Source organism: Thunnus maccoyii, chromosome 6 (genome assembly GCF_910596095.1).
Source record: "Thunnus maccoyii chromosome 6, fThuMac1.1, whole genome shotgun sequence".
Classification (NCBI taxonomy): Eukaryota; Metazoa; Chordata; class Actinopteri; order Scombriformes; family Scombridae; genus Thunnus; species Thunnus maccoyii.
Genome location: NC_056538.1, coordinates 7,561,928 through 7,589,810, shown reverse-complemented (window position 1 = coordinate 7,589,810; position 27,883 = coordinate 7,561,928). Strand labels below are relative to the sequence as shown.

The 27,883-nt window shown below is 41.3% G+C and overlaps 1 protein-coding gene across 1 annotated transcript; it reads left to right on the top strand.

Moving 5' to 3' along the window:
• Positions 1 to 1,262: 1,262 nt before the first annotated feature.
• Positions 1,263 to 24,038, top strand: LOC121899038 (gap junction delta-2 protein). The gene is made up of 2 exons (XM_042414593.1): positions 1,263 to 1,333; positions 23,179 to 24,038. Exons 1-2 carry the CDS (start codon positions 1,263 to 1,265, stop codon positions 24,026 to 24,028), a joined length of 921 nt encoding a protein of 306 aa, XP_042270527.1. The 3' UTR covers positions 24,029 to 24,038.
• Positions 24,039 to 27,883: the final 3,845 nt, after the last annotated feature.

Here is a 27,883-nt window from a genome sequence, read left to right as displayed (position 1 = left end):
AGTGTGGTGGTAGCGTTGTTGGTGGTAGAGCAGTAAGAGATGGAGAGGAGAGGGAGGAGGGAAGGATAAACACAGTGATGGAGAGTGAGTGAGAGGGAGCGAGAGGGGGGAGGAGCAGAGATGATTCCTCTCTCTAATCCTCTACACACACGCTCGGTCTGGCTGCCTACTTGCTCAGAGAGAGAGACAGAGGCAGGTGGAGAGCGCAAACAGGGAGAGAAACCAAGTGGGAAGGAAAAACAAGATGAAGGGAAGAGAAGGAAGGAGAGCTGCCTCTCATAAAGCACGCTGAGAGAAACAGAGAGAGAGAGAGAGAGAGGCAGTGAGGTGGAGGACGAGTGGAGAAACCAGCGGCTCTCGCACGGTTTCAAGTGGAGGGAGCAGAAGAGGAGGAGACGGTGGTGGAGTGCAATGCTTCTCTCCAGTGCTGTCTGAGCCAAACCAGGGCAGAGGGAAGGAGCAACAGAGAGGAGGAGGAGGAGGAGGAGGAAGGAATCCCTTGAAAAAATAGCTGGAGGAAGGAAAGAGGAAGAAATGAAGAGGATGGAGGAGAAGAGAAAGAGCAGAGACACAGATCCCTGGTTACTCAGGCTCACATGAGTGTATGGACCTGAGCCCGGCCAGAGTACTACAAGATGCTGTCAAAGAACGAGTGTGTGAGGGCGGAGTGTTAGTGTGCAGGTGATGGATGTCTGTTTGCACAAGCTGTGGCTGCTCCTCGAAACTCACTAGAAGTAGATGAGCACTGGTGTGTGTGCACGTTAGACCAGTTGTGTGTAGTGTGTGTGTGTGTATGTGTGTGTGTCAGGAAGTAAACAGGGTCAGGTGTAATCAGAGGAAAGTGGGAAGACACGCTCACGTGAGCACGTGCATGGACGAAGAATCACACACACAGACACACACACGTTAGAGTGGGTGTGTGCGAAGCCAGCACAGAGACAAGCTTCGGTCCAACCATCTCAGGTGCATTTGGGGGTGTGTGTTCGGTTATAGCACCTAACAGACATAAAAAGAGAAGAAAGGGAGATCACAGCAGCAACAATGGGGTGTCTCTGAGCTTCCTCAAGGTTCCTTTTAACTTGCGTCTTACACCAGTTTCAGCACACCACCCAAAGCCGCTCCCTACCTCGCCTGACCCTGACTTGAAGAGTCAGAAAAAGGGACTTTAACACCAGCACTGGTGTCCTGCTGACTGGGAAGCCCACCAGAAGTGGGGTCAGCCTTGATTTCCTGTGCCCAGTGGATGCCTCCAAACTCCGACCATGGGAGAGTGGACCATCCTGGAGCGCCTCCTGGAGGCCGCTGTGCAGCAGCACTCTACTATGATTGGAAGGTGAGTTCTCGTCAGAGCACAGCGTGCGATTGTGGTCTCCAGAATGATTGTTGCATGGTGGAAATTTAAAATGAAATAGAGAAATAAGAACAAACTGTTCTTTACATGTATCTACACTGATGCATATTCCTATTATTTGTGTACAGAATTTGAAAATGCTGAATATGAATCCTTCCCCGCTTCCAGTCAGTGATTCCTGGTCCAAAGTGGCTGATGGCAGGGCGAGGGGGGCTTTAGCTTCTTTAATCTCTCTGAGTGACATGATGGGAGGGTTAGAGAACCAGGAGGGACACTATTAGCCCACACAGAGGCTTTGGATATCACAGCTGCCAGAGCAGTGTGAGGACATCTCCCCTTAAAAGTCCACATTGCCTCCATTCACTATTTCCTACTGTACCTCTTAGTGCTGATGACTTCACTCTCCCCCTCTCCTCCTCCCTCACTCTCGTCAAGTCTGCTTTGGAAGCCATCACGTTACACAAGTGTGCCCACAGTTACCCTCCCCACTCCCCACTCCCCCCGATCTCTCTTTCTCTTTTTTTCTCTGTCAAGTATGAAGTCATACCACAACCTAAAAAAACAAGTCACTACTGCAGTGTCACGACGGTTATGATTTATGTATTCTTCCACATGCCAGGATGTCGTGTATTTTAGTTTGAATAACTCATTCTCGTAGGCCACAGAATGGGAAATTATTCATGAGAGTTTTAGCCACAGAGGTACATCAGCACTGTAGACAGTATTAAACATGATTTTACATCTAGTAAAAGACATATTGCTGATTTGGGGTTTTCTTAGGACATCTTTGAAAACAGGTTCAGCATGGGTTCATTAGAGACTGTCTGAATTAGCAGTTTAAACCAATCCCCTGTAGCTATTCTGACTCACTCTGACTAGTGCAACTCTTGAATTATTGAGTGAATAAATGTCAGCCAGATTAAGAAGTAAATGATGTGTAGAATATTCTTTTTTTTGGCAGAAGATGAGTCTTCCTCTCCTGACAAAGCTGTGAATGTGAATTTTGTCATGCCGAGTTATGAAACTGATGTGATTTTGAGCTTTGTTCTCAGCAGTCTGTCGGTTGAATGGTCAATTAGACCAGTGGTTCCCAATCTTTTTCCTTAAGGGACCCCTGTTCTATCACTGAGTAAACTGATGACCCCTGACGAAGTGACATATTTTATGGATATTCCATACAATTTCATATTCAATGCATAAAAATAACAAGCACAGAACAACTGTCAAGTGTACAATTAACCCAAATAGTGAACGCAATAATCACAGGAAGTTTGTATAAAACAAGCAGATATTTTTAGGAACGTTTTATACAATTCTTTGTATTATTTATTTTTAACTATCATACATACTTATTATGCTTATTTCAGACAAATTCAGTATTTTCCATCCCCTGACGCTCTGCCGTTGTTCTATTGTTTTAACTGCATGCTTTTCTAATGCAGGACGAGGCTGTTTAGCAGAGATACAGCTTGTGTTCATGTCTTCACCACGCCCTTATCCTCGTTTATATCCTAAAAAAACATCTAAACTTTAAAATTAACAACCACATTTTATTTTATTCACAGATATTAATGAAATGCTGAGATATACTTTTTTTATATATTTATATATATATATTTTTAAGTTTTCTTACACCCCTTAAAACCAAGAAGGTTTTGCGACCCACCGTGAAGCATTGGCGACCCTCACTTGGGGTTGGGACCCCCAGGTTGGGAACCAGTGAGTTAGACTTTCCCTTGGTATTATGATAAATGATTGGTCAGTGTTTGTTGTCCCTCATTCATGAGACACTGGAAGCACAGTGTCACTCATCAACTGGACTAGTCATACTGGCTGCAGGGTCTCAGCGAGAGCGATAAAGCAAAGAGAGAGAAAGGGAGCGTTGCTAAGGAGGAAAAGCACGAAGAAAAATTAAATATCCAAGGGCACTCGAGGAAAAGAGAGTGGAAAAGCAAGAAAGTTTAATGGCAGAAATCGACTGATAAGAGTGCAAGATGTGGGAGACACGAAGCAGATGACGGAGAAAGAGTAAAAAGACAGTGAAGGCAAAGTGAGCGAGGAGCAGTTATTCACAGACAAGCGAGCAGACACATGGCCTCAGCCTGCGGGGCGTTGGTAGGAAGCCAAGAGGACTGTCTCGTCACGAGATGGTGCTGCATGTCATGACCTTAGCAGGGCACCCAGGACACCCGGCCGCAAAAAGCCTCAGATCATCTTTTCACAGATTATATCTGTTGTCCAGACAGTTGAAATGTTCAGATGACAGGAATCCACAAGAGGAAGCGGCCACAACTTTTTCAAAATATCAACATTTGCACGCAGTCTTATAAACAGCCTTGTACAGTTTCACTTGTATTTGTTTAGCCTCAGTACATTTGGTTTCCATTTCCAGAGCCACTTACAATAATATTTTAGATTTTATAATATAGACTGTTTCAACCAAAGAGTCATAGGTTTTGAAATGTTTTCAAATATCAGTAAGCCATTATATACAGTCTCTCTCTCTCTGAGGAAACTGAGGTTGCGCATTTTTGAAAACTACATAAAGGTTTTTTAGTGTAGAGGTCAGGTTTAGATCAACAGCATCTCTTCAGCTAGTAGAAGCTATTCAATGTTTTTCACAAGGACCCTCAACAGAGTGAACGTTTGCTGTCAAGTGGCTTGAACTAAGGTTGACACGTTAAAGGATGTGTCACATATCTCATATATATTGAGATGAAATTTTGCATTTACATTCATAGTTCCCAGAAAGAGACATGAATCCTACTGATTTTGGAGATCCTGACTTTTTTTCTAGTGCCACCTTGAGGTTGACATTTATGGTTTTGTCTCGACCATCATCAGGTCAAGATCTTAATTTGTCCAATACTGGGTTTATGATCAAATACCTACAAACATAATGATGACTAATGACCATCAACCCATAACTGTACTTTATGGTTGGTGCTAAGCTCAAAGCACTGCACCTCAGTACAGCCTCATAGAGCTCCTAGCATGTCTGTAGACGCTTGTCTTAATCAATGTCAATACACAGAAAGCATATATGACACTGATGTGAGCTAGACAGTGATTGAAGAAATTAATCGTGAAGTATGATTTGACCCAATGTACCCCGTAGTACTTGTAAGGTGCAGTATAACGCAAAGCTGCAAGTGCAACTCTGGTATTCCCTCTCAATTTTACAGCTGTAAACTGAATTGACTGACATATTGATTGACTGTCCAATTGACTACTTGATTGAGTATAGGTTGTCCTCTCCTTCTGAAGATTCTTACTAACTCTACAAAGAGAATTACTTTACTGTTTTTCATGTTACATGAGTTATTTCTTGTATATTTGTTGGGATAAATTGTTTGAGGATGTCATTAATAGTATTTATTAAAACTCTTAATTACTTAGTGTGATTACTGATAATATGAAAAGAGCCAGTCAACCATTTATAGCTTTATTTTCTGTGTGACAGTCTGTATGTTCCCACAGTAAAGTGCCTTCCCTGCATCTGGCTTTTCTACAGCTCAAAACCATCTAATCTGGGCCATCACTGCTGACATGAATTTTTATAAACGCACACTAATACTCCCTCAATCCTAAAACCTATTGGTCCCTGCACTGCAATTTCATGCATCCTATTGGCCAGTGAAGGTGCCGTCCTGCAGGAGGAAGCATTGGATAGGTTGTGGTGTGCGCGTCTGTCCCTGAGGCCATGCCAGCATGTGTTCTCATGAGCCCACCATGACAACAGCCTGCAGGCCCGAGTCGATTCGTCATACATGAGTCACACACACATTAGTGGGAATATAACACTCGCTGTTTGTGTAAGATTACAGACGGCTGTAGAGATTCCCTTCCACCGTCAGGGTTTGTGTGTGTGTATGTGTGTGTGCATCTGCACAGATACTCAGACTGTGTGTAAAATGTGAGCTTCGGTGTACTTTGTGGGCATATCACATTTGCTTGGATGGGTTTCGGTCCTGTCTGTGAGGTGTGTGTGTGTGTCTTTGTGTATTCACCTGCTACCTGTGATTTATTCCTGCCATTACTGGCAGTGGGCCGGGTGTAAATCGACTTCCCTGGGACCATCTGATGGACTGTGGGACCGCGTTGGGACACAGCCTCTGAGGATGAACCGTGATGAAGCACTCTCTACCTAACTACTGTCAACACATCACTCATGCTGTTGCTGCTCCCATAGGCTCTAGTCCCATTTGTGAGCTGCCATTGGTCAGAGTGGGACTGCTAAACATGCAAGTCCATCCTCCCACCACCCTGATATTGATCTCCAATAATGGAATAGGAAGTGGAGCTTGATAGAAGACGGGGCACTTAATGAAACAGTCTTTACGCCTGTCCATTTGCAATACAAATGGACTCATGGGTCGCAGCGACTGGAATGTTAAGTGAGTGATTAAAGCTGTAAGTACCTCATTGACTTTTGTGCCCATTAAAATAAACCATCACAGTAATTAGCAGACCAAATATTTATTTTTGCAATATCTTTCTCAATGACAGAACCAGTGGTTAAACACCTTGAGCACCATGTAACAAAAGTTAAAGTGACACTTCTGAATCAGTGTTGCTACCGTATTGGCTCAAACATAAGATAACTCTGAAAAGAAGATGCAGACCACTTTCCAAAACCTGCTTTTGGAAGAAAAGTTTTTGAAGTTACAAAACACTTAAAGATGAATCCTTGATGTTTACTCTCTTCTTAAAGTGACACACAAAAAGCAGAACACACACACTCTCCTGTCAGGCTCTGGCAAGTTTCACTGGCTGTTAGAAGATTTCAGACTGTCTTTTTGAGCCGCTTATCATGTCACTCTCTGGCATCTATGATTTTTGGCTGCTTTCTTTGTTTCTTCAGTACAGACATTGTTAGATGCTTCGCCAGGAATTATGTCCTCTGTGGCAAAAGAACATGTTACACAAGTTGTCAGAAACTGGGCTTCCGAAACTCTTTTAGGGCTGACTTAACACCAAAAGACTTGCTATAAACAGACTTAAAGAAGCTCACTAGCCTAGCAACTAACAACCCATATTGCTCTCTCTCTCCTCAAAAAGAATATCTGATGTTGTAAACATGCAATTGTCTAGTCCTCAAATATACATCCTTCACTTTTTCAAACATATTTCCTGTCACATATCCTGGACAAGAAATTGTCTTACATAGGGTCAATACGGTAATAGAGAGGCATCTGTATGTGTCAAACCAACTAGATTGCACAATGTGTTGCTGACCATGTCTGACGGCAAAAGTGTTTATACGTGTTCCGAATGGCCATACTCAAAGGCAGGGTGAAAAGCTGGTCATCATAGTCTTGTCCTGGCTGCATCACACTGCTTCCCCAATCTCTCTCCAAGAGCTTGTGTTGTCTTGACATGATTAATGGTACAAATAAGGATAACAGTTTACACTTTTGGATAGGCTCTCTTCTAAAGCATTTACGGTGTTGCACTTACACACAAAAGTCCCAGGAGTAGCAATAGATATGGAATAGGTGGTGGAATCCATGAGGAAGAAGAAATAGTTGAAGGTTTCTTTGCATCACAGCATGCCTTTGCACGTGTACACCTTACAGGAGGTGATCAGGAGCCATACACTCAATCTCAACGTAGGCCAGCTGCTCAGCATGACTTCTCAGCATGGCTCTCCTGAGTCAAATGAGTGTTGTCACTCAGATGCTGTCAGCTCATTCGTCTAGGAAAGCACGTGTGTGCGCCACATTTTCAGCACAGTCCAACGCAAGTCACAAGCCACCGAGTCAAAACCAATATTTATTAGTGAGCAGTGTTTACATGAGGCTCAGCGTGCCTGTGTTTGTTGACAGGTACGGCTCTGTCGTCACATGACCTTTAGATCATTAGGCTTTTATTTAGCAAATCCCCATGGAGTGCTTGCAACCCGCACGGAGGTGATGGATGATTTTGTCTGTACGGTATGAGGCTTATCTAGCAAATGTACGCGATACTACAGGGGAGAAAATGAAAAAAAGAAAGTGAGAAAGAGGCTGTGATATCGCCTGGCTTGCAGCAGAGTCCCCTGAGAGATTGTTAAAAAGAAACACTTACAGAAGGCCATGTGAGACCTCTGACATTTATTCATCCTGTCCCTCCTTGTCCCTGCTTTCACACTTCCTCCATCTATATGTAATGACCTCCGGGATGCTGTCAGCTGTAATGTCAGTGCCTTCTCCGTGCTGCCATAAGAAGGTGGTTATTAAAATGACCTCACATGCTCCATAGGGAGATTATGAATCACTGGTGGGAGGCAGATGCATATCAAACATATAGCATCCATCTGCTGATAAAACTTCAAATTAATGAACAACACTCTGCAAAATAATCATAATGTCAAAGATACGTTTATTATTGAAGATGCTCCCTGAGTGTGCATTACTGTTCACATCAGCACTGATAGTGGAACAGATCTACTCTAGCTGTACTACAAACATCTTGGAAAATGAGCCCCGGGAGCAGAGGAGAGAAGCTCTGTAGCTGCTCACAGCCTCTCACGACTGGAATACTACAACCAATCTCCATAGGGACTGCTGGAGATGCCGAGTTGTAGCCAGAGGAGAAAGAGAGAGCAACTGCATGTAATTATGCAGCTTGTGTTCTCATTTCTTTCTGCTTACACCTCACATCCACTCGCCCCCCCCCTCGTTCTCTATGTGTCTCGGCTCCTTATTCTCCCTCTCTTCATCCTCACAATCCACATATGCTAAGGTCAGGGTTGACATGCTGTTTACTTGGCTCATGGATTAATCGATTAAGCTCCTAATGCAAGTGTGTGTTCATCAGACATTATGTTGGAAGATAAACCCTACATCCTCATCTTTAAACGCTGTGTTACTGCTAATCTTACATCAATTTGACATCTGCGATAAATGTTGGTAATGTGCAACATTACCATTTATTACATTATACGTTGAGGAGGAAACACTAGCCAATGGAAAAACTCAGGGAATCTTGTGTGTGAGAGATATAGAAATGAATGAAGGACACATCAATAAAGAATAGGAAGGAGGAGAGAATGGAAATTAATACATGGCTGTGCAGGAGAAGAGCAAAAAGAGAGGTGTTTTAGTAATTTAGATTTTAAAAAAAAAATACAAAAACTATAGTAAAGAGGGAAGAGGACAAAGATACGAGTGGAGATAATAGTAAGAGAGAGACAGGTAAGACCCAGCTGAAATACAATAACTTGAATTTGAAGGGAGAGGGGAGAGAGTGAAAGATATGAATGGATAAAGACAGAGAGATATGAGCAGGTGAAAGGGTCAGAGTTCAGACAGATTTCACCTTGCAGGGCCTTGGGGAGAAGCTGTCTCTGGCAGGGTGACTCAGCAGGCTTATAGGTTTAGTGTTAGCACCTCGCTGGAGGACAGAGCAGGTCAGTGTTAGAATGATACTGGGGGGTTAGTTTAACCCGGACATTATCTCACACACACACATACACACAAAAAAACACAGGAGAGCAACCCTGCAACACTAGCCGCCAGTCATATGTTCATATGTAAAGAATATTTTATTTTTAAAGCTTCAATATGGCCGACTGTAGCAGACCTTAAAAATGTAGTTATATATTTTACTCCAGCGGCGCTATTAGTCCTCATTAGTGTTTTAGATTGATAAACGAGCCATTTTTGCAGTTCATTTGACTACAGGGCAGTGAAAATCAACTTGCACTACACACATTTACTTGAAATTGTTAATCAATCACTGTGATCAATCTGTTGCCTTTATATTTTTAGTTATTTTTAAGTGGTAATGCAGTTTGAAAGCATGATACAGTTTGAGTATTCATCCCTGATGGTGCCTTCAAGGACAGATCTGACACCTAAAGACTGAGAATCACCTGCTGAGATCTACAGTATGTTGTCAGAAAAATCAATACTTGAACACACCAACCTGACAAGCAGTCCCTGCTCTCATCTGCATTACCACATGATGATAAGAGCGATGTCAGGATTTAGCTACCTCAGACACGTTTCACATCTCTGCAACTAGATTTTTCTGCCATGTTGGCATCACCTTTATCTTAGAGGGGCAATTTACCTTGTAACATGAATCGGCATTGTCATACAGAGAGCTGATTTCTCAATGACAGAATATGGAGACCGTCTCTAGTGGAGTCAAAGTGAGGTGTTACAACGCATGGATGTGTTAATGATGTAATGAAAAACATGACATGCCATCTTTATTACAAGGCTGTCAGTCCTTTTAAACGTGGTCTAATAAGGATTACAGGGGATTTAATATTTAGTAGAGTTATATTAATTAAAATGTTGTTATTTCAAGTAAAACATGCAGTATAGTATATCATATAGCATAATTACACAACATAAATGAGTGAGGTGAAAGCTCCAAAATCACTGGATCCTACAACTCCCATAATGCAATTGGTTACCTTTCCTTAGACCCCCATGCCACATTAAAGCCAAATTCTTTTAAACCCCACACCTCCAGTTTTCAATGCAGGCTCTGATAAAATCTCTCAAGCAAGCCAAGATAACCCAGATGACATCATTATGACATCATCAGGGTCATTTTTTTCAGACTGGAAAGCTCCCTTCGGCGCTACAGGAGTGATTATACAACTGTTTTCACATGCTTAGGACTCCTCAGAAGGAGTAAACTGAACTTCATGTCTAAAATAGGTGGAGTGCCCTTTAAAGGACTTATGGTAACTCAAAATGTAAGCAAACATTCCTAGCAGATGATCTTTGAGAAGTGTGATTACTAAAACACACAGTACATATATGGTTTGCTGGTAAAGAAATGTTTGGATGGTAATCAGTTTCATGCTGAACCAGCTGTGCTCACTGATACAGAATATCTGACTCTCTTGTGCAGTGAAATAAACAAAATTATATAAAATATGAGGAATGCAACCAATACAAATAGCCAACTTTGATCTTTGTTTGGTACAGAGAAATGCAGCGGCTTTTGAAGTCTTCTCAGTCGATTCTATTTGTGTGAGCTTGTGGCTGTGAACTTGTCTTATTTATACAATCTGCTTTTATTACAGATGACTAACAGCATTTCTAGGCGGGTATCATAAAGCTGACATTCTTGTTTTGTTTGATTGATCATTATGTTAGGATAAAACCGTTCCTCTACACATCTCTCTCTCTCTCTCTGTCTTGTTCTCTCTCACTCTGCCTCCGCACTTTATCTCACTCCATCTCACTCTTTGAAGATGAAAAGGACGCAGTCTTCTGCCATTGATTTATTCTCCTTATCCCTACCCGCCTGAGCTCCCATCATTGGCTGCATCTTCACACTTTACTGGGGGTCTCTAATGAACAAGGTGAGGGTGAAGAGTCACTTAGACTGCTGAACGGCATGCTCGTCTCTTTGAGCACTTTTGAGTGTGTGTTAGTAATGACTGTTCCTCAGAGGTAGTGTCAGCTTCTGCACAGCGTTATTGACTCAACATGAATAAAAAAAACATGAGAGTACACCAGTCAAGCACCTTATACCTTGATAAAACACACACATCAACACCAACATACTGTAAGGAGACATCTGATTCACTGCTCCCTCACACGTGTGCACATGCACTCATAACCAGATGGTCATCCAAATATACAAACATGCACGTAAGCGAACTTGCAGCGTGGTTACTATATTTATTCATTACTCAGGGGTAGAAACATACACACACACACACACACACACACACACACGTGCATGTTGCCAAAATTCACAGTCTGCGTCTTTGCAGCTGATCATATGAGCAACCAGATAATGTGTGACAATGCATTCATTCTTCGCCACACATACGCTCCACACACAATCTCATTCACAGATTCTTCAATTAAGCAGTGAAGTGGAGCCGCAGGGAGTGTGTTTGTCTCTCGGCAATATGCTACATTCACACCGCTCTCCTAGCCAATTATGAAAAGGCTTCTTGGTAGACAGTGCTGTAATGTGAAGCAGATAAATTTAGCCTTCAAAACCTGTCGAATGAGAACAGCAGGACTCATAGTGTTGGATGCCATTTTAGTGGAGGGAGCTGTATCTCCCAACAGGCATCTGTGTGACATTATGAAATGAGGATGCAGCATTCACGTCCTATCAGATGGTGGATAGTAGAGATAGAGCTTCACTTCAAATGCTATTCACTTTACTAAGCTTTCAGACAGTAAATATTATGTGTGAACTCGGTATTCGATGGACTTGATACAGTATTTGGAATTCAGACATGGTAGTGAAGTATAGGGAATGACATTAAAGTATTATTATAACATTATAAAATATATCTCACCACAAAGTCCACTGAGTAGCTGTTCTGAGGCTTTTGATCAAATCACACAATCTTCCTCATCATGCATTTTTAGCTTGTTTAAGGACATCCATGTTCAATTAAACAGTACAATTTCATGACAAATGGGAATTTCCATGATCAAGGATGGACCTTGGATCTCAAATGAACTCAGATGTATAACTTACAAAGTGTAAAAATGAGCATATAAAGCAATAAAAGTGCAGAAATGTTCAAATATAGGTAAGCTTAAATGTCACAGTAAGTTTCTTTGTCCCATATGAGCTGAATAGTATATTAGATTTAGAATACAAAACATACGATCAGTCAATAAAATATGATGCAATGTTGAATCATATAAACAGTCGAACTCTATAAAAATTTGATGGCTCCTCAAACAGCTATAATATTCATTCATATATATTAAAATGTTGCTTAACTGCTAATGTATCAATAATAATAATAAAATATATAATAATAACTGTATAATATATATAATATGATAAACAATAATAAATAATCACCTTTTCTACATTTACATACTATATTTATCAGAGAAAAACAAATACAGCAAGATTTTAGTGTGTAAATTGAATCCAACTATATACAGATCAATGAGATGTGTTAATACAAAATATAACAAGGACCTTTCTCAATCATATTTCTGATTTCTTTTCTATTGTAGCCTCAGTGGTAGATAAAAAAACACTATAAAAATATTTGAGTGTGTTTGGGATGTTCCCTGCACGGCCATGTGCTGTCTGCTTGTGTGTCATGGAGGCTCCCTGCATGTGCCAGAGCGGCTGATTTGGGTTGGGGCTTGGCACGGGAGAGCCGCTGTGGGTGGGGAGTTGGCATGGACGTGATGGCCCTAACTCGGGATTGTCCAAAACCCACAGATTTAATCCGGATTATGCCCATCGTTTCTCTCTCTCTTTCTCTCTCTTTCTGTATTTCCCTCCATTGACCCCCCTCTCCTCCTTTCCCGCCCACGCATTTCGCTCTCTTCCTCTTTCCTGCTGCTCTTTCTCCTGCTCATGCTTCACCCCTCCATCAACACCTTACAACCGTACCCAAAAAAACAAAGCTCCTGCTGGCTGTTCTGTTGCCATGGTGACCGCTCGCTTGTGTCACTTCTTTCCATTCCTGCCATTGATCCATTTCTGAATGATCACTCAGAGTAGATTTTAGAAAGTCTATTTTTAATGCCTGTGTTCCTATTTAACTCTCACTTGATTGCCTAATCTGTTGCCAAGGTAACTGCCACAGTTATTATCGTCATGGAGATCCTTGCATACAGTACACTTATGTAGCAGTGTAGTGGTAGGAAAATGGGACACACTTAACCTCTCTCAGGATCAATCTGTTATTTATTAGTGTTTAAAAAATACAATGGGAAATTGTTTTCTAATGGGTATACATCATTTTAATTAACACATAAGAATAATAAAATGTTTGCATGTGTGTTCTTGTGTGTGCGTGCATGCGTGTGTGTTTATGTGAGCTACTACTGTCTTAGATGTGAGTTACTGTCTGCCTCAGTAGGGCTGATCTTCTTCAATTTATCTCCAGAGCCAGCCAGTCAGTTCACATTCATCAACAGCACTTAAATACCTGTGTGTGTGTGTGTGTGTGTGTGTGTGTGTGTGTGTGTGAGAGAGAGAGAGAGAGAGAGAGAGAGGGAGACAGAGGGAGACAGGGAGAGATATGGATAAGTGAACAGTATTAGAATATATTATTATTAGATTTCCATTTTAGCAGCTTACAGATGCAGGATTACACACAGAGACTATACTATAATAAATAGAGCACTGTCACCAACAACCTTACCAATGCAGCAGAAATACATATAGTGTACATACAGTGCAAATGCAGTGCATGCAGAGGAAGAATAGATAGCTGCATAACTGTTTGCAAATGATACAAATAATAATGTTCAAAAGTGATTCTGTTCACTAATTTATCTACAGTAAATACCTCCCTACCAATTCTTCACCACCCACATACTGTTTACAGTATGAGCCCTCAAATATCTTAATGTTTACGCTTCTGGGATTATTTGTATTTGGTTGCTTTGGAAATATTGCTTCTTGAATATTCATCTAAATAAGCTACACTGGTAAATGTCATTAGTGATTTACCTGAACTGAACCAAATTGAACCCAAGAAGCTCTGAAGCCCCCTGATTGGAGATCAAAGGGTCCTGGACTAGACAATGAGGGTAAAACCATTATTACTGGTCGGTATGACAGAAATTCATCTTCATCTTCTCCCAAGAGGATGGAACTAACACCCAGGCAATGTCAGACACAATCGGCTTTGTGACGCCCCGCAACAGCTGGAAGAGTGTGTGTGTGTGTGTGTGTGTGTGTGTCTCTGATTAAAATGTGTGTGTATGTGCACATGTGGATGGAGAGGTGTTCTTATCTTGCATGAGCCGAGAGTATTCCTTCTCTTCTTGTGCGATGCAAGCACACACATTTGCCTTAGCATTTGAGTGTGATTGTGAGTGTGTATGTGTATGTGTGTATGTGTGTGTGTGTGTGTGTGTGTGTGTGTGTGTGTGTGTGTGTGTGTGTGTGTGTGTGTGTGCGCCATGCAGGATAAAGGTCTGTCAGCAGGGGAGAGTGCAGCCCCCTCAGTCCTTATGTCACTGGCCTGAAGCACCGGAACATCCCTTCTGGTTGTGTGTGTCTGTGCTTGTGTGTGTGTGTGTGTGTGTGTGTGTGTGTGTGTGTGTGTGTGTGTGTGTGAGGGCTCCTGTGTAAGGTTGGATACAGTTTGGTGCCAGGTGACCCGCCATGAACTATGAGCTATTGATAAACCTAAGTAAGGGAACACAGACTGAGAGAGAAAGAGAGTATGACAAGTGTCCATGTTTGATGTGACAGGATTAGATTTGTCAGAGCCGCTGGTATGTTTGGATGACCAACTGGCACCCTTAAGACACACAGGGCAGACAGAAGATCAAAATGTGAAGAGGGGGAAAAAGAAATAAGGAGAAGAAAGGCAGGATAGGGTACTGTAGGAGTAAATAAATTACTGCGAACACTGATGGCTAAACATTACTGCAAATTTCATGCTGCTTCACATCATGAAGTCATTGGATTTTTTTGTTTGTATATATGGGTATTGTATGTTTAACTTCTCCTCATACCTAAACAATAAAATGATTCATATGAGTATTTTCTGATTTGCCACCACAAAGGTCTGTTGAGGTTTAGGCAACTAAAATTTCTTGGTTAAGGTTAGGGAAATGTTGTGGTTAAAACAAACCAGTGCTGACTTTTAGTAGGAGGTTTTGCATGGCAACAAGAAAACATAAGCTTGAAGGAAATTTTTTTTTTAACGTAATTTAACATTGTTGTAGTAAGCATGTTTTCCATTTTATGGTTTTATTCCTTTTGAAATCCTTTTCATTGTCTTGCTCTGGCCTGCTAATTGGATAGGTGTTTACACTAAAAATAGTTATGCCCGCTAGCTGGTATTTAGCGTATCAGAACCAAAGTAGCGGCTAAAACAGTATAGGCTACTTCGTGTAATATTACTCACTAGAGAAACAACAGTCTTTGTGTGGTGGTAGATCAAATCATTTTCAAAGTCATGTCAAAAGTGTCATGTAACAGTCAATTTGGAAGAGCTAATTAGCTAGCATTAGCTTCAAATCTGTACGTAGCACATCTGGCTCATGTCTTCATCCCAAACCCATCATGCTGTGTGCACATGGTTATAGGTCTTCTGACTTCTGCTTGCTTCATGGAATTGAATTTGGTGTGAAACTGCAGTGAGAGGCTAACCTAGTTCCAGACCTTTGACTTCCCACATCTCTGATATGTTCAGAAACTGTACTGCAGAGAAATTGCAGCTCGTGTTATTATTAGGATAAATGAGAAGCACAGGCTGTAAACAAAAGATTTAAGATGGGAGGCTGATTGGGGAATATTTAAGAGACATGGACCGGGGGGTAAATTACAGAGAGATACAGGTAAGAGATGTAATGAACAGTAGAGGCAGAGGTAGGCAGCAGGGATACAAGTGGGGGAGGGGAGCGGTGCAGAGAAAAGACAGAGCTAAGCAGTAAGGGAACAGGTATTGATAAAGGCTAAAGGTGAGGCTCTGAAAAGGATTAGCAGGTCAGCCACAACACTGGGCTTGTTTACATCACAGTCAAGAGCAGCTAACAGGCTCCTCAGCCTGCAAAGACAGAGCTCAGAGCTGCACTTTTTATCACTGAACCTATCATCCCTAAAAACAACATAACAATAAACTGTATTTAATTTTCAAGAGCATATTTTCAACATTCGTTCTTTTAGGTGGCTTTTGAACAAGAGTAGCAGCTGATTTTCTTTTCTCTTAAAAGAGGGCCAACATGTTCTTGTTTTCCCCTCTGAATTATCTTCTAAGCAACTTCCACACAGCAGCATAATTTAGTTTGCCTTCTTGGCATAATTTGCTGTTTCAGTGAACTCTTCTTCAGGCTTTTGCATAAAGTAAACTAACAGGCTCTTTGAAGGCACCCAAGCCATCCTCTAACTGGTGCAACAAATCTGCTCCACTCTTCATCAGAAATACGCTGTTCTTTAGTTGACTTAGCTGCTAGTCGGCACACTTCTCTCTCTCTCTCCATCTCCCTTCTGCCCCTCGCCTGTTGCCGTGGTAACTAGCAGAGGGAAGCTGAGTGGAGGGGAGATTGAAGGGAGAGAGGGAGGGAGGAGAGATGAGAGAAAAGGAAAGGGGGGCAGGGGGGGGTTGTGTCGGGTTTCTGGGTAAAGGAGCCACTGCTTTTTTTTTCTTTTTTTTTTTTTAATCTCCACTGTTACATCTTCTTATCTCTCCAAAACATCTCGCTCCTTATCGATCCCTGGCCAGTCATTTCCTGTCCTTTGCCTCCTCTTCCTCATTATTCTCCCACATTTTTGCCTTTTCCTGGTTAAATCGTCTTCTTCTGCTGCTCCTAAATTTTCTGCTTTTCCCTGTCTCTATCCACATCTCCACAGAGAACAACATACTGTGAGCATTTTTGGTGAACAGTATACTCCAAAATGCTTACAGCAACACAAGTGTGGGCATTTTTCATATGCTTTTCCTCACTAACCCCTAAAACTCAATTCCAGCTCTAGCCATATTGAGCCACAAACAACTCCCACCTTACCTCTACTTCTATTTTTATTCATCTCATCCTCTCCATTTGCCACGTAAACAACATTCAAGGTTTCATTATAAGGGGCTGACATTAAACATACAGAAGGATCTTCAATAATATTAAGGGAACTGCTCTGTGAATGGCATTTCAATTTCTCTTGAAGTTGAATATGCAGGGTGCAGGGGCAACAGCAACATTTTGTTTGTTTGTGTGTGTGTGTGTGTGTGTGTGTGTGTGTGCATGTGCGTGTCTACACACATGTGCATGCATATGGAGGGGGCAGATGGAACTGGATTTCTCCTGTCAGAGGCAGAATCTATGAATATGTTTTCACGTTACTGCACATGTTTAATTTTTGACAATTAACTGCACATCCGTAATGAGAGCTTTGAATATAACAAACGCCCCCTTAGTGCAAGATATCCACTGTCAGATAATGATGGAAGAGAAAGAGAGAAAGACAGCGGGTCGGGGACACAAAATTGCTGGAGGAGAAGAGGCGTTTTTTTTGAGTTATGTTGACATAATGTTTTTGCATAATCACCACCGCCTGTGTGGTAACACTGGCAACATATTAGTCAAGGGGAACAATAAACAATGTCTGCTGGGAACAGAAGGTGTGAGTGTGTTGAAATGTGCTAATATATCTGCCGTATATATCTGAAGCATATGTGCACAACGTAAGGCTGAGACTAATGATTTTCTTGATTATTTTCTTTTTGCCAGTGTACTGATTGTTTATTCGATAAAATGTGAGGAAACAGTGACAAATACCTGTTACAAGTTTAAGAATCCAATCTTAAATATTTTTAAAGATATCAAATTTACAATGATATGACACAGAATAAAGCTGCAAATCTTCACATTTGCCAGGTGAGGTCAGCAAATATTTTCCATTTTTGCTTGATAAATGATGATCAATCAAGTTATTGTGATTTAGATTTCTGCAACACAAATGTAGTGTAATTGTACAATTTAGTGAAGACAACTGGTGAGTATAGAGTGTGTGCACAATTTCCACACAAAAGTGCATTATGTGGACTTTGGGATGGTGTCTTCCATTTCAGTGGGAAACCACCATGGCATTTTAAATGCCTGCTCTGTCTGTTCGCAGAGAAAAGAGGGAGGGCAAATGAAAGAAAGGGGAAAAAAGAAAGAAAGATACACTAGAGAGGAGAGAAAAAACAGGTGGGGGTTGCTGTGTGTGGTACGATAATCTAAAGCTATTCGATGGCATTAACAAAAAAAAAAACCTAATGCAAGAATCCTCCCTTGGCCCAGCCACAGATTACAGCAGTGGGTTTGCGTGTGGAAGCTATTATATAATTCATTCTCTATGATGAGATTTTCCTCCATTGCTGGTTTTCCTCACTACCCCCCTCTATCTCTTGCACTCTGTCCCAGCACTGGCAGGTTCCTCTTTTAATTTAAGGAGAAGATGTCCGAGCCACGCTGGGGGTTTTTAGTGACTTTATAATCTTTTTATCCCTGTCTGGAACTAATTCATCTTAAACAGTAATTTGATGTCTTTTTCAGTAGCCATGCAGTCACTTTTTAACAGTCTCCACTCACTGTTTGGATGGTGTTTTGCTGCATGGATATGTGAGCGAGCATGCATGTGTGTGGCCAAACATATATATGTGTGTGTGGCTATGTGCACATGTGCACACGTGCACACATTTAGTGCAGCACTCTCTCACTCTGGTATTGTGAATTCTCTGCTCACTAAGCTCCTTAATGGAGTCACTACAAGGGCAAAAGCATTTTCATTTTTTTGCATTTATTTTTCCCCTCCACTTCCACATGGTGGGCTGATCACAGGTGGGCGGACTGGCAATAAGTCTTTTATTTTTCATTTTGGAGTTCATCATTGGTGACCTGCTGTTTTGATGAAAGGTACATGTGAACCGCACGCCGTCAGACTCTGGAAAGGATTAACTCTGCCCTTCGACTCCACATCTGCGCCACACAAGACTGGCAAAGCCACTGTGCGATTGGTAGATTACCCTTCACACAGCCAAATGTCATCTAATGATTATCTGGCAACGTCTAAGGTGCAGTGGCATGGGCCTCCCCCTGGAGCCACTGTCCCGTCACAATGGTGTCCAGATGGACTTTTAACAGATTTTCCAAGTCAGTTTTATTTAATCAATCTGTATTGACTGTACACATAGTGTATGATCATCTTCTCTTTCTATGAAACACAGTGGACTGGCCTGAGGTCAATTTGACACAGTCTCTTGTTGATTTTATCTAATAAATTCAGATTTATCTAGAGGGAGAGTTGTGAGTGAAACGGAGGTTATGGTGGGACTTTAAATGGAAACTGTCTCAAGGATGCAAAAGCGTTAAGAGAAATGTCCTGGTTTGACTGTTGATCAGTCTTGAGAGGGACTGATACTAAACCTTATGTGCAAAATTTTTAAGATAGTTTAATCATTTTTACCATGTAAACTCTGTATTGTACATTACAATCTTATCTTTATCTAAAATTCATGACTTTCTGTGAGAGCAAATCACTAATATTGGTTATTGATGCCAAATCAATTTCCAGCCATTCCTACAAAAGTAGTATGGCTTTTTCAGCTCGCAAAAATCTCACTTTAGAGTCAATTTACCCCTTTGAAATGATTCTGTAATCAACAGACAGCCCTTAAAGTGTCCCTTCATTGCTTCTTGTTATTGGTTTGCAGTATGTAATATATGCAATATATGCAATAACCTCAGAATGCTCTATTCTTTTGCATGTTTTTCTGGCGATGTACCTGCTTTTACCTACACTTCAGCTGTGTAGAAAATGTTACAGAAGTATTACTAGGTGTTAAGTAGGCAGTTTGCCAGAGCAAATTTTATGGAAAACATTTACCTCTCAAACATGATACCATCATGTAAAACTGCTTGACTTATGGTTTACTGTTAAAGTCTGAAAGGCATTTACAATGTATTTGTTGTGAAGCTTTATCTCTTTAAATTTAAATGTTCTCTGTTATGCACATTGACCTTTTCTCAGGAACAAATTGCTCTTTCTGCAGCACGCCGTACTGCCCATCAGCACTGCCTGCAAAGCCATTTTTATATGTCACAATCTATTGACTTGTATGCACACAAAACCCATAAATCCATGATAAATGTAATGAGGTCAGGTTTTGATGGGCCACTGTAATGGCATGTACTCTGGGTTCACATGAAGTAATGACAGTGATTTATCATACTGTTATTTATGAGATTATCATTAATATAAATGGTGGTGATTAGTGAGAGTTGATCTTATGTGGAACTTGGCTTGAACTCCCTCATATCTGTGGGATTCAACTTCAAGTCAGCAATCAATCAACAGATTAACAGCAATGTCCAGTCCTGTCTGCAGTCTGCAGCCTTGTTCCAGACTTAGTTTAGTCATAGATTACAATATGAGACAGCCAGCAGGCTCACTCAGACTGTGAAAAGCAAGAAGCCTGCTATCTAAAGTGCTTGCTTGCTCTCAGATCTGAAAAATAAATGAGGGATGAATAAGAACAAAGGGGAGGATGTCTGCAAGAGAGGAGAGCAGAGCAGGGGGAAGGAATAGAAACCTGTCGTCTATCTACTGTTTATGTTTAACATCATGGAAACACACAGATATACTAAATGTACAGATATACCAAAGTCAGCACATGTAAGCAGCATATACTTGGGTAGACACACATTAACATGCACAAAAACACACAGAGAGAATTGAAGTGAACCTAATTTCAACAACTACAATCTCTCTCTCTCTCCTACCACACCCCACACAGAAATAGCACCTAATCTGCAGGGTTCAACTCAGTTTCACCTGTTGCTAAGGCAGTGAAAGGACAGAGAGTGCAGGTATTGTTCAAAACAAAGTCAACAACTGAGATTACTCTGTATGATTGCGTATGTGCGTTTGGACGTGTGTAGGAACAGATCACAGTTTGAACTTGCATGAGTCTAAACTGAGGTTGCCATGCTAACTGGGCCTAATGATGCAGAAGAAACTAAAATAAGATGAAATGTGTCATCTCACCTCTTTTTTTTTACCTGTAAAACTCCTACAAAACACACACACACAAACTGTATCTTAAGTCACAGATAATAGGGCTGTGAGTTATGAGGACTGATGACACATCGAGGCTCCACTTATACTAACTGCTTTTCTTCTTGTTATTTGTGTTTACTCTGGCTGATAAAAAGGATTCGGAGCACTCTTCTTCTCTGGTTCTTATCAGGATGATCAGTGACTAAACGTTGACAGTGTCCCTTTCTGTCATTAGTACAATTTTTTCTCCTTTCTCTGCCTCTGTGACTCATTTTTTTCAGTTCTGTTCAGTATGCTTTATTGGCATGAATGTCTGATGAACAATAGTACCAAGTGATAATACAATTCAATAATGAGATGAAAAAAAAATTCATTACATAAAATAAATAAATAGAACAATAAAATGGCAGAAAACAGTAAATGTGTTTTGTGTGCGTGTGTGGTTTTTGTGTGTGTGTGTGTGTGTGTGTGTTTGTGAAAGATTGTTTGATGACCGAAGATTGTGTGTGTGCATAACCTTTGCATCTTGGAATTTACATTTAATTTTTGTGAAGAACTTTGTTCTAATGTCTTCATATATGTGTCTTCTCTAGGCAGCCAGGTCTGCTTGTGTCAGCCAGTCTCTATGACCGAGCTAGTTAATGTCGTTCTTAGTTTCTGATCAGTCACAGTGGTCAGATAGTCTGCTACTGTGTACTGTCTGTTTAGAGCCAAATAGTATTGACATTTGCTTTGAGTTTTTGTGGGTAGATGTCCAACAGTTAATGTAATTGTCTTTTTCTTTAGCTATAATTTTCCTTGTGCCAGATTGTGTGCAGGCTGTCCTGAGGCCTTGTGCTGTTAGAGGAGGTGAGCCTCAGGACCAGCTGGCTGAAGGGACTCCTCACTTCTCATTCTGATAGAGCTCAAAATCCTTCCCAAAGCCCCCTGCTGTGATTTGACAATTCACTTCCCTCTTTCATTCCTTGACCTTGATTCTGACTTCTTAAAAATGTATATGTTGCATCCTCTATCAGATTTCTCCTGTGTTTCCTCCGTAATTATCTTGCCCTTTTATGTACAGTTGAAGGTGATATGCAATTCCCTTTTTCGTTCACTTCTTAATCTCTGTTATCTATATTTCAGCACAGTACAGTTGTCCTTTCTGTAGTTGCGTTAGTCCATTGTTTGATACATTTTCATAAAAAATATTTAGGACTATAGGCTTGGTGACTGAGGGACAAAACTGCTGGTGAGCTAACAGCTAACACAAGAACGAACAACGAGAGCTGGAAACATGCTGGTTCTAGTCAGTCACAATATCTCCTCAACCTTCTTTCTATTTTCTCTGTACTTGGCCGAGTTATTGAGGAGGAAAAAAGCTGGTTAGCTCAGTCACTAATGGGCCAATATGTTCACACAAACTTGTTTTTGTACCATCGACTTCTGTCTCGTAACTGTCTGCAAATTATTCCTCTTTAGTGGAGCAGTTTACACTCCAACAAAGGAGGGTTAAATAAAAGATGGAGTGACACAGCTTCAATTGCTTGTTCCATTTTGGACTCTCCTGCTCTCCGTTTCCTCAAAGCTCAGTGATGAAAACATGGTTATAGATGGTATTGGTCAACAGCACAAATTTGCATGTCAAAGTTCACGAAAATTGAACTCGAGACAGAACATTCATGCATTTATTTAACTTTTCCCACAGATGTCCCACAGACAGAATCCACAGATTCCATTTAATTGAATTGATTTATAGTAAAATTTGGCAGCTTTAAATGCCGATGTGACCACTGACATTTTTGACACTGTATAGTGTTTTACTGTGCAGTAGAGCTTAAATGATAGTCAATCGCTGTATTAGTTGATTGACAGAAAATTAATCACCAAGTATTTTGGTCATTGATTAATCACTCAAGCTTTTTTTCAAGGAAAAAAATGTTGATTTTCTATGTCTTATGTGATAGTAAATCGCTTATCACAGGTTTTGGACTATTGGTTTAATTTAAAAACAGCTTTCTCATCAGAAATTGTGATGGTTACTTTTCACTATTTTTTGACATTTTATAGACCAAACAACTAATTGAAAAAATTATTAATTGATAATAAAAAATAATGTTAGTTGCAGCCGTATTGGGCATCTTTACTCTTTTCAAAGCTGATCTTTCAAAATTCTGGATTAAAAATCTTCAAACCATATATTTCCATTCAGCCTTCATAGGCTTCCTTATCTCCGTTATTCTTCTTTCCTGCTTTCTCACACTGTCCTCTCATACTCAGCATATCTTTAGAACCTTTGCTGGGAAGGATATCTCAGGACATCTCATCCTAATAAAGTAAATCACTAAATGTCTCTGAGTGTATGAACCCCATTTATCTCTCTCTTTCTCCTTTAGGATTCTGCTGACAGTGGTTGTGATCTTCCGCATCCTGATCGTCGCTATCGTGGGGGAGACAGTGTACGAGGATGAGCAGACCATGTTCATCTGTAACACCCTACAGCCAGGCTGCAACCAGGCCTGCTACGACAAGGCCTTCCCCATATCCCACATCCGCTACTGGGTCTTCCAAATCATATTGGTGTGCACGCCCAGCCTCTGCTTTATCACCTACTCAGTCCACCAGTCAGCCAAGCAGAAAGACCGGCGCTATTCATTTCTCTATCCCATCATGGAGAGGGACTACGGGGGAAGGGACGGGACACGAAAGCTCCGCAACATAAATGGAATTCTAGTTCAGCATGGTGGTGATGGCGGAGGAGGGAAGGAGGAACCTGACTGCCTGGAGGTGAAGGAGATCCCCAACGCTCCGCGGGGCCTCACCCATGGGAAGAGCTCCAAGGTTCGTCGGCAAGAAGGGATCTCCCGCTTTTACATCATTCAGGTAGTGTTCAGAAACGCACTGGAGATCGGCTTTTTGGCGGGTCAATACTTCCTTTACGGCTTTAGCGTGCCAGGGATTTTCGAGTGTGACCGCTACCCATGTCTGAAGGAGGTGGAGTGCTACGTGTCCCGCCCAACAGAAAAAACGGTTTTCCTGGTGTTCATGTTTGCGGTGAGTGGCATCTGTGTGGTCCTCAACCTGGCCGAGCTCAACCATCTGGGCTGGCGCAAGATCAAGGCTGCCATCAGGGGCGTCCAGGCCCGCAGGAAGTCCATTTGTGAGATCAGGAAGAAGGACATGGCGCATCTGTCCCAGCCACCCAACCTGGGACGCACACAGTCCAGCGAATCAGCCTACGTCTGATGATGAAGAGAAGGAGCTGCGCCGCAGAAGAGGAGGAATGAGTGGGATGAATGTGCAAGAGAGAAAATTAATTAATTATGATTTTAATTTAATGAAGATGGTGTGGAGATAAAACAAGATGACCTCTCCTCTGTGATGATGGAAAGAAACAGAATGTAAAAAGACCAAACCTCCTGCTCTACCACTGTGAGAGTCAAGAGAGTAGAGGAGGAAGAACATTAAAAAAGCATAAAAGGACAAAAAGTTCTGTTGTGCAAACTAACACGATGAACATATTTTGGTCTCATGGGGAGTTATTCCAACTGCCATTTTATACTTTGTCTTTTTTTTACTAATTACCCTATCCTCCGCCCCTCATTTCTTTTAATGGGAGGAATAAATCCTCAAGGGGCTGGAGAGCGAAGGACTAGAGATGAAAGAAGAGGGGGAGGGAGAGGACAACAGAGGAGAGGCTGTTCTGTATTCTTTTGGGATATTGGAAGATGATGGCGGTGTTTGATGCATCCCATGGTGCTTTTCCTCTGGACTGTGTCAGCCTCAATGTAAAAAGGAGGACAGGATAGGGGATGGGACAGGGAGGATGAGAAGCAACATCATTAAAAGAGGAACGGAAGAACTGTCAAAGTCGTGACAGACTCTAGAGAACGAAGGCAAGTTTGTGAGAGAGAGTAGGAGGAGGACTTCACACTCTGGGAAAACATATGAAACAACCGAGCAGGGAGGGAAGAGAGGGGACGTTTTTCTTTTGCTTCCTCTCCTTGCCGGAGACTTGAGACCGAAGCCAAGAGAGAAGGGGCTGCCTCTGATCATTGTCAGCCGCTGCTGGAACATCGTCACGAGCCAAAACCAAGAGAAAAAGACTGACGATGTTTATGTTTTGTCTCTTGGCAAAAGATGATTTTAACACAAACACACAGCTAGTACCATAAACACTTTTTTTCTTTCCTCCCCCCTATCTCTCACTCTCTCTGCTCCACGGTTGGCAGCTACATAGACCCCGGGGGCTTCGGATGACAGTAATGACCATTGCTGCTCCCCTTCTGCGTAAACTTTGGAGAGGAACTAATGAACAAATGGACAAACAGTGTGTAAACGTCAGTCTCCTCTGAAGCACAAACCAAACGTCCCTCCTTCCAGCATTCCAGTGCGCTGAGAGACGAAGGAGAGACAGAAAGAAAGGAGAAGACGGAAAGGGAATGAGAGGGGAACAGATCACTTTAAACAAATTTTATAAAATATATCACCATGAGTTATGATTTTCTTTTTCTTTTTTTTTTTTGAGAAAGCGATGGTGCCATCCTTGAAATATTTAATTAATGTTGAAAAGTTATATAGAGTATATCACGCTAATATTATTTATCCATTTAGAATATATCCAAATAGATTTATTTATCTTTGTGGGTGGGTTGGTTGGGAAATCATGTTGCTGTTTTTTCAAATGTATAAACTGTCTGTCTTTTTTCATTTTTGTTTATCTAAAGCATTTCTCACTGATGGAACTGATTAATGACATGTATGGGGAGGGAAGGGATAAGCTTGAGAGCTTTGTTTTTGACACGCTTTGAGGCTGTGCAACAGATTTATTTATTTGCAACAATTTAGGAAAAGGTAACTAAAGTTTGTAACTAATTTGCATTCAAAATGCAGCAGTTAGATTCAACATCTATATGTATTTTCTACAGATAGTCTTAGTTTTCTTCAAAATCAGCTGCACAGCTTCGGGCAAATTAAGGCCTGTGAGCCATTTGAAAAAGGCATGTTTACACGACGCTGTTTCTTGAATGATCAAGCTATATAACCGATGAGTAGTAACTCTCTAGGGACAGTTGTGTTTTTGAATCTCAGTGGTTTTTATTTTGCATTTCTTTCCTGACTGGATTTCAGCATGCATGCCTTGTAAGAGAAAAGTAAAAGAATGACATGACAGAAATAGAAAAAGATAAAGATGACAGAGAGTGTTGCACCTTGATTAACGCAGACAAGTGGGAGAGTGGCAGACTGAAGGAACTCTTATTGGGATAAAGGCTGTGTTGTTGGGCACATAAACACAGTACACAAATGCATAATTTAAAACAGAGTGCTGTAAGCCTGTGAAACCAGATATAGGGACAGTTCAGTGAACTACATGTGGTAAAAGAAAATTAAATTATTTATCTGACATGGACACACACATAAAAACTAACTGGATCAGCATGCTGTCGCCCTGTTCATCTGTGTGGAGGAGGCTTGTGTGACGGGGACATGTAAATGAAAGCAAAGTGAAGAACGCCAAACTCAGATCAATTCAAACTGTTTTCATTCATTCTGGTGCAGAGACAGAGATATGAGGATGTTTCGGTACAGTGACAGTATCAGTTATGAGCTAACTGAGAAAAACTCCACAAATGCTTCTTTAACCTGCTCTAAATATAGCCGAGACTGAACTCTGAAGCCAATGCTGCCCCAAGTACACAGAAGTCTGAGAACAAAATAGATCAGTGCTCTGTGCTTTAGCCCGGACATTTAGGTGTGTCAATTGGGAATCTTATCCACAATTGCAAACTGAATTGCCTTATGTAGCTCACATGGAACATAGCGATAGCTTATCACTGCCATGTTTGGGGGTTTGATTCTTAGGAGACCACCCGTGCACAAATGCTCCTGTCTCATAGAGCTTGACATATTTATATCTAAACATTAACCAAACGGCAAGTATTTTACATCAGATTGCAGTTTAAGTATATTATTATTTTTTCAAAATGTGAAGGAAAAAACGCCTGTATAGATATACAGTAACTTAGATATAACCTTTGTGATTGAACCTTTTGTTGTATTCACTTTCCTTCGACTTGCCTTATCTGTTGTACTTCAGTCAGTGACTTCCTACATTTCCCACAATGCCTTTGGACAACTCCCAGGTCATTAAGGGCATTTATAAAGAAAATGTGTTGCATTAGCACAGCTAAAAGTAAAGGGCAGACTTTTATTAGACTAGATTACTTTACATTCACTCAAAAGTGCAGTTTCTACAAATTCACTAAGGATCTAGAGCTGATTTGATCGCCTTTGTTTCAAAATGTGTCATAAATACTATTGTAGCTCCATGGAAAACATCTTGATAGGACATGGAATTGTCATGACAATAAACAATACTGTATAAGCATCTTACAATCTGTAAGCAGAGCTGCAGTAGGTCTTGGAGCTACAGCAACAGATTGTGAAGCCAAAGAAATCCCCCCCCCCAACTCTTTCTTTCTCCATTCACTCCCACTGTCATAATCTCTGTGATTCTTACAGGTGATTATCCCCAGATTTAGACTCCTCTGTGGATCTCTATGGGGCTCAATGGGATCGGTGCGGTATGCAGTATGCTAGCAAGGACAAAGGCGCTGATGGGGCACACCAGAATGCCTAATAATAGAGTCTGAGTCTTGGCTTCCCCCTTAGTTACTGAGAACCTGTACTTCTAACAAAGGCTTAAACACTGACCTTGAGCTTAAAGGCCAAGCCAATGTCCTGTACTATACACAGCTCCTGTTGGAGAGTCACTGCGCAGTACAGAACTGATCTAATCTCCACAGAGCACAGGTCAGTGCCAGTGTGAGGTGAATAGTAGACACACACATGCTGAACATATATTCATTCTAGAAAAACAAGGAAATCTGAACGTGGGAACAGCAGTTCAAGTTGGTTTTCCTGTCGTTATGTCTGGTTTCATTCAGGTCAGAAACACACACACGCACACACACACATACACATAGTGTGAGGACGTAGAGGGCCATAAATGTGTCCTAGTTTTCTATGGTTTACATTTATCTAGCATTCATTAATGACTCATGAGCTGCAGTTATACAGTCCGTGGTGCACAACGTCTCA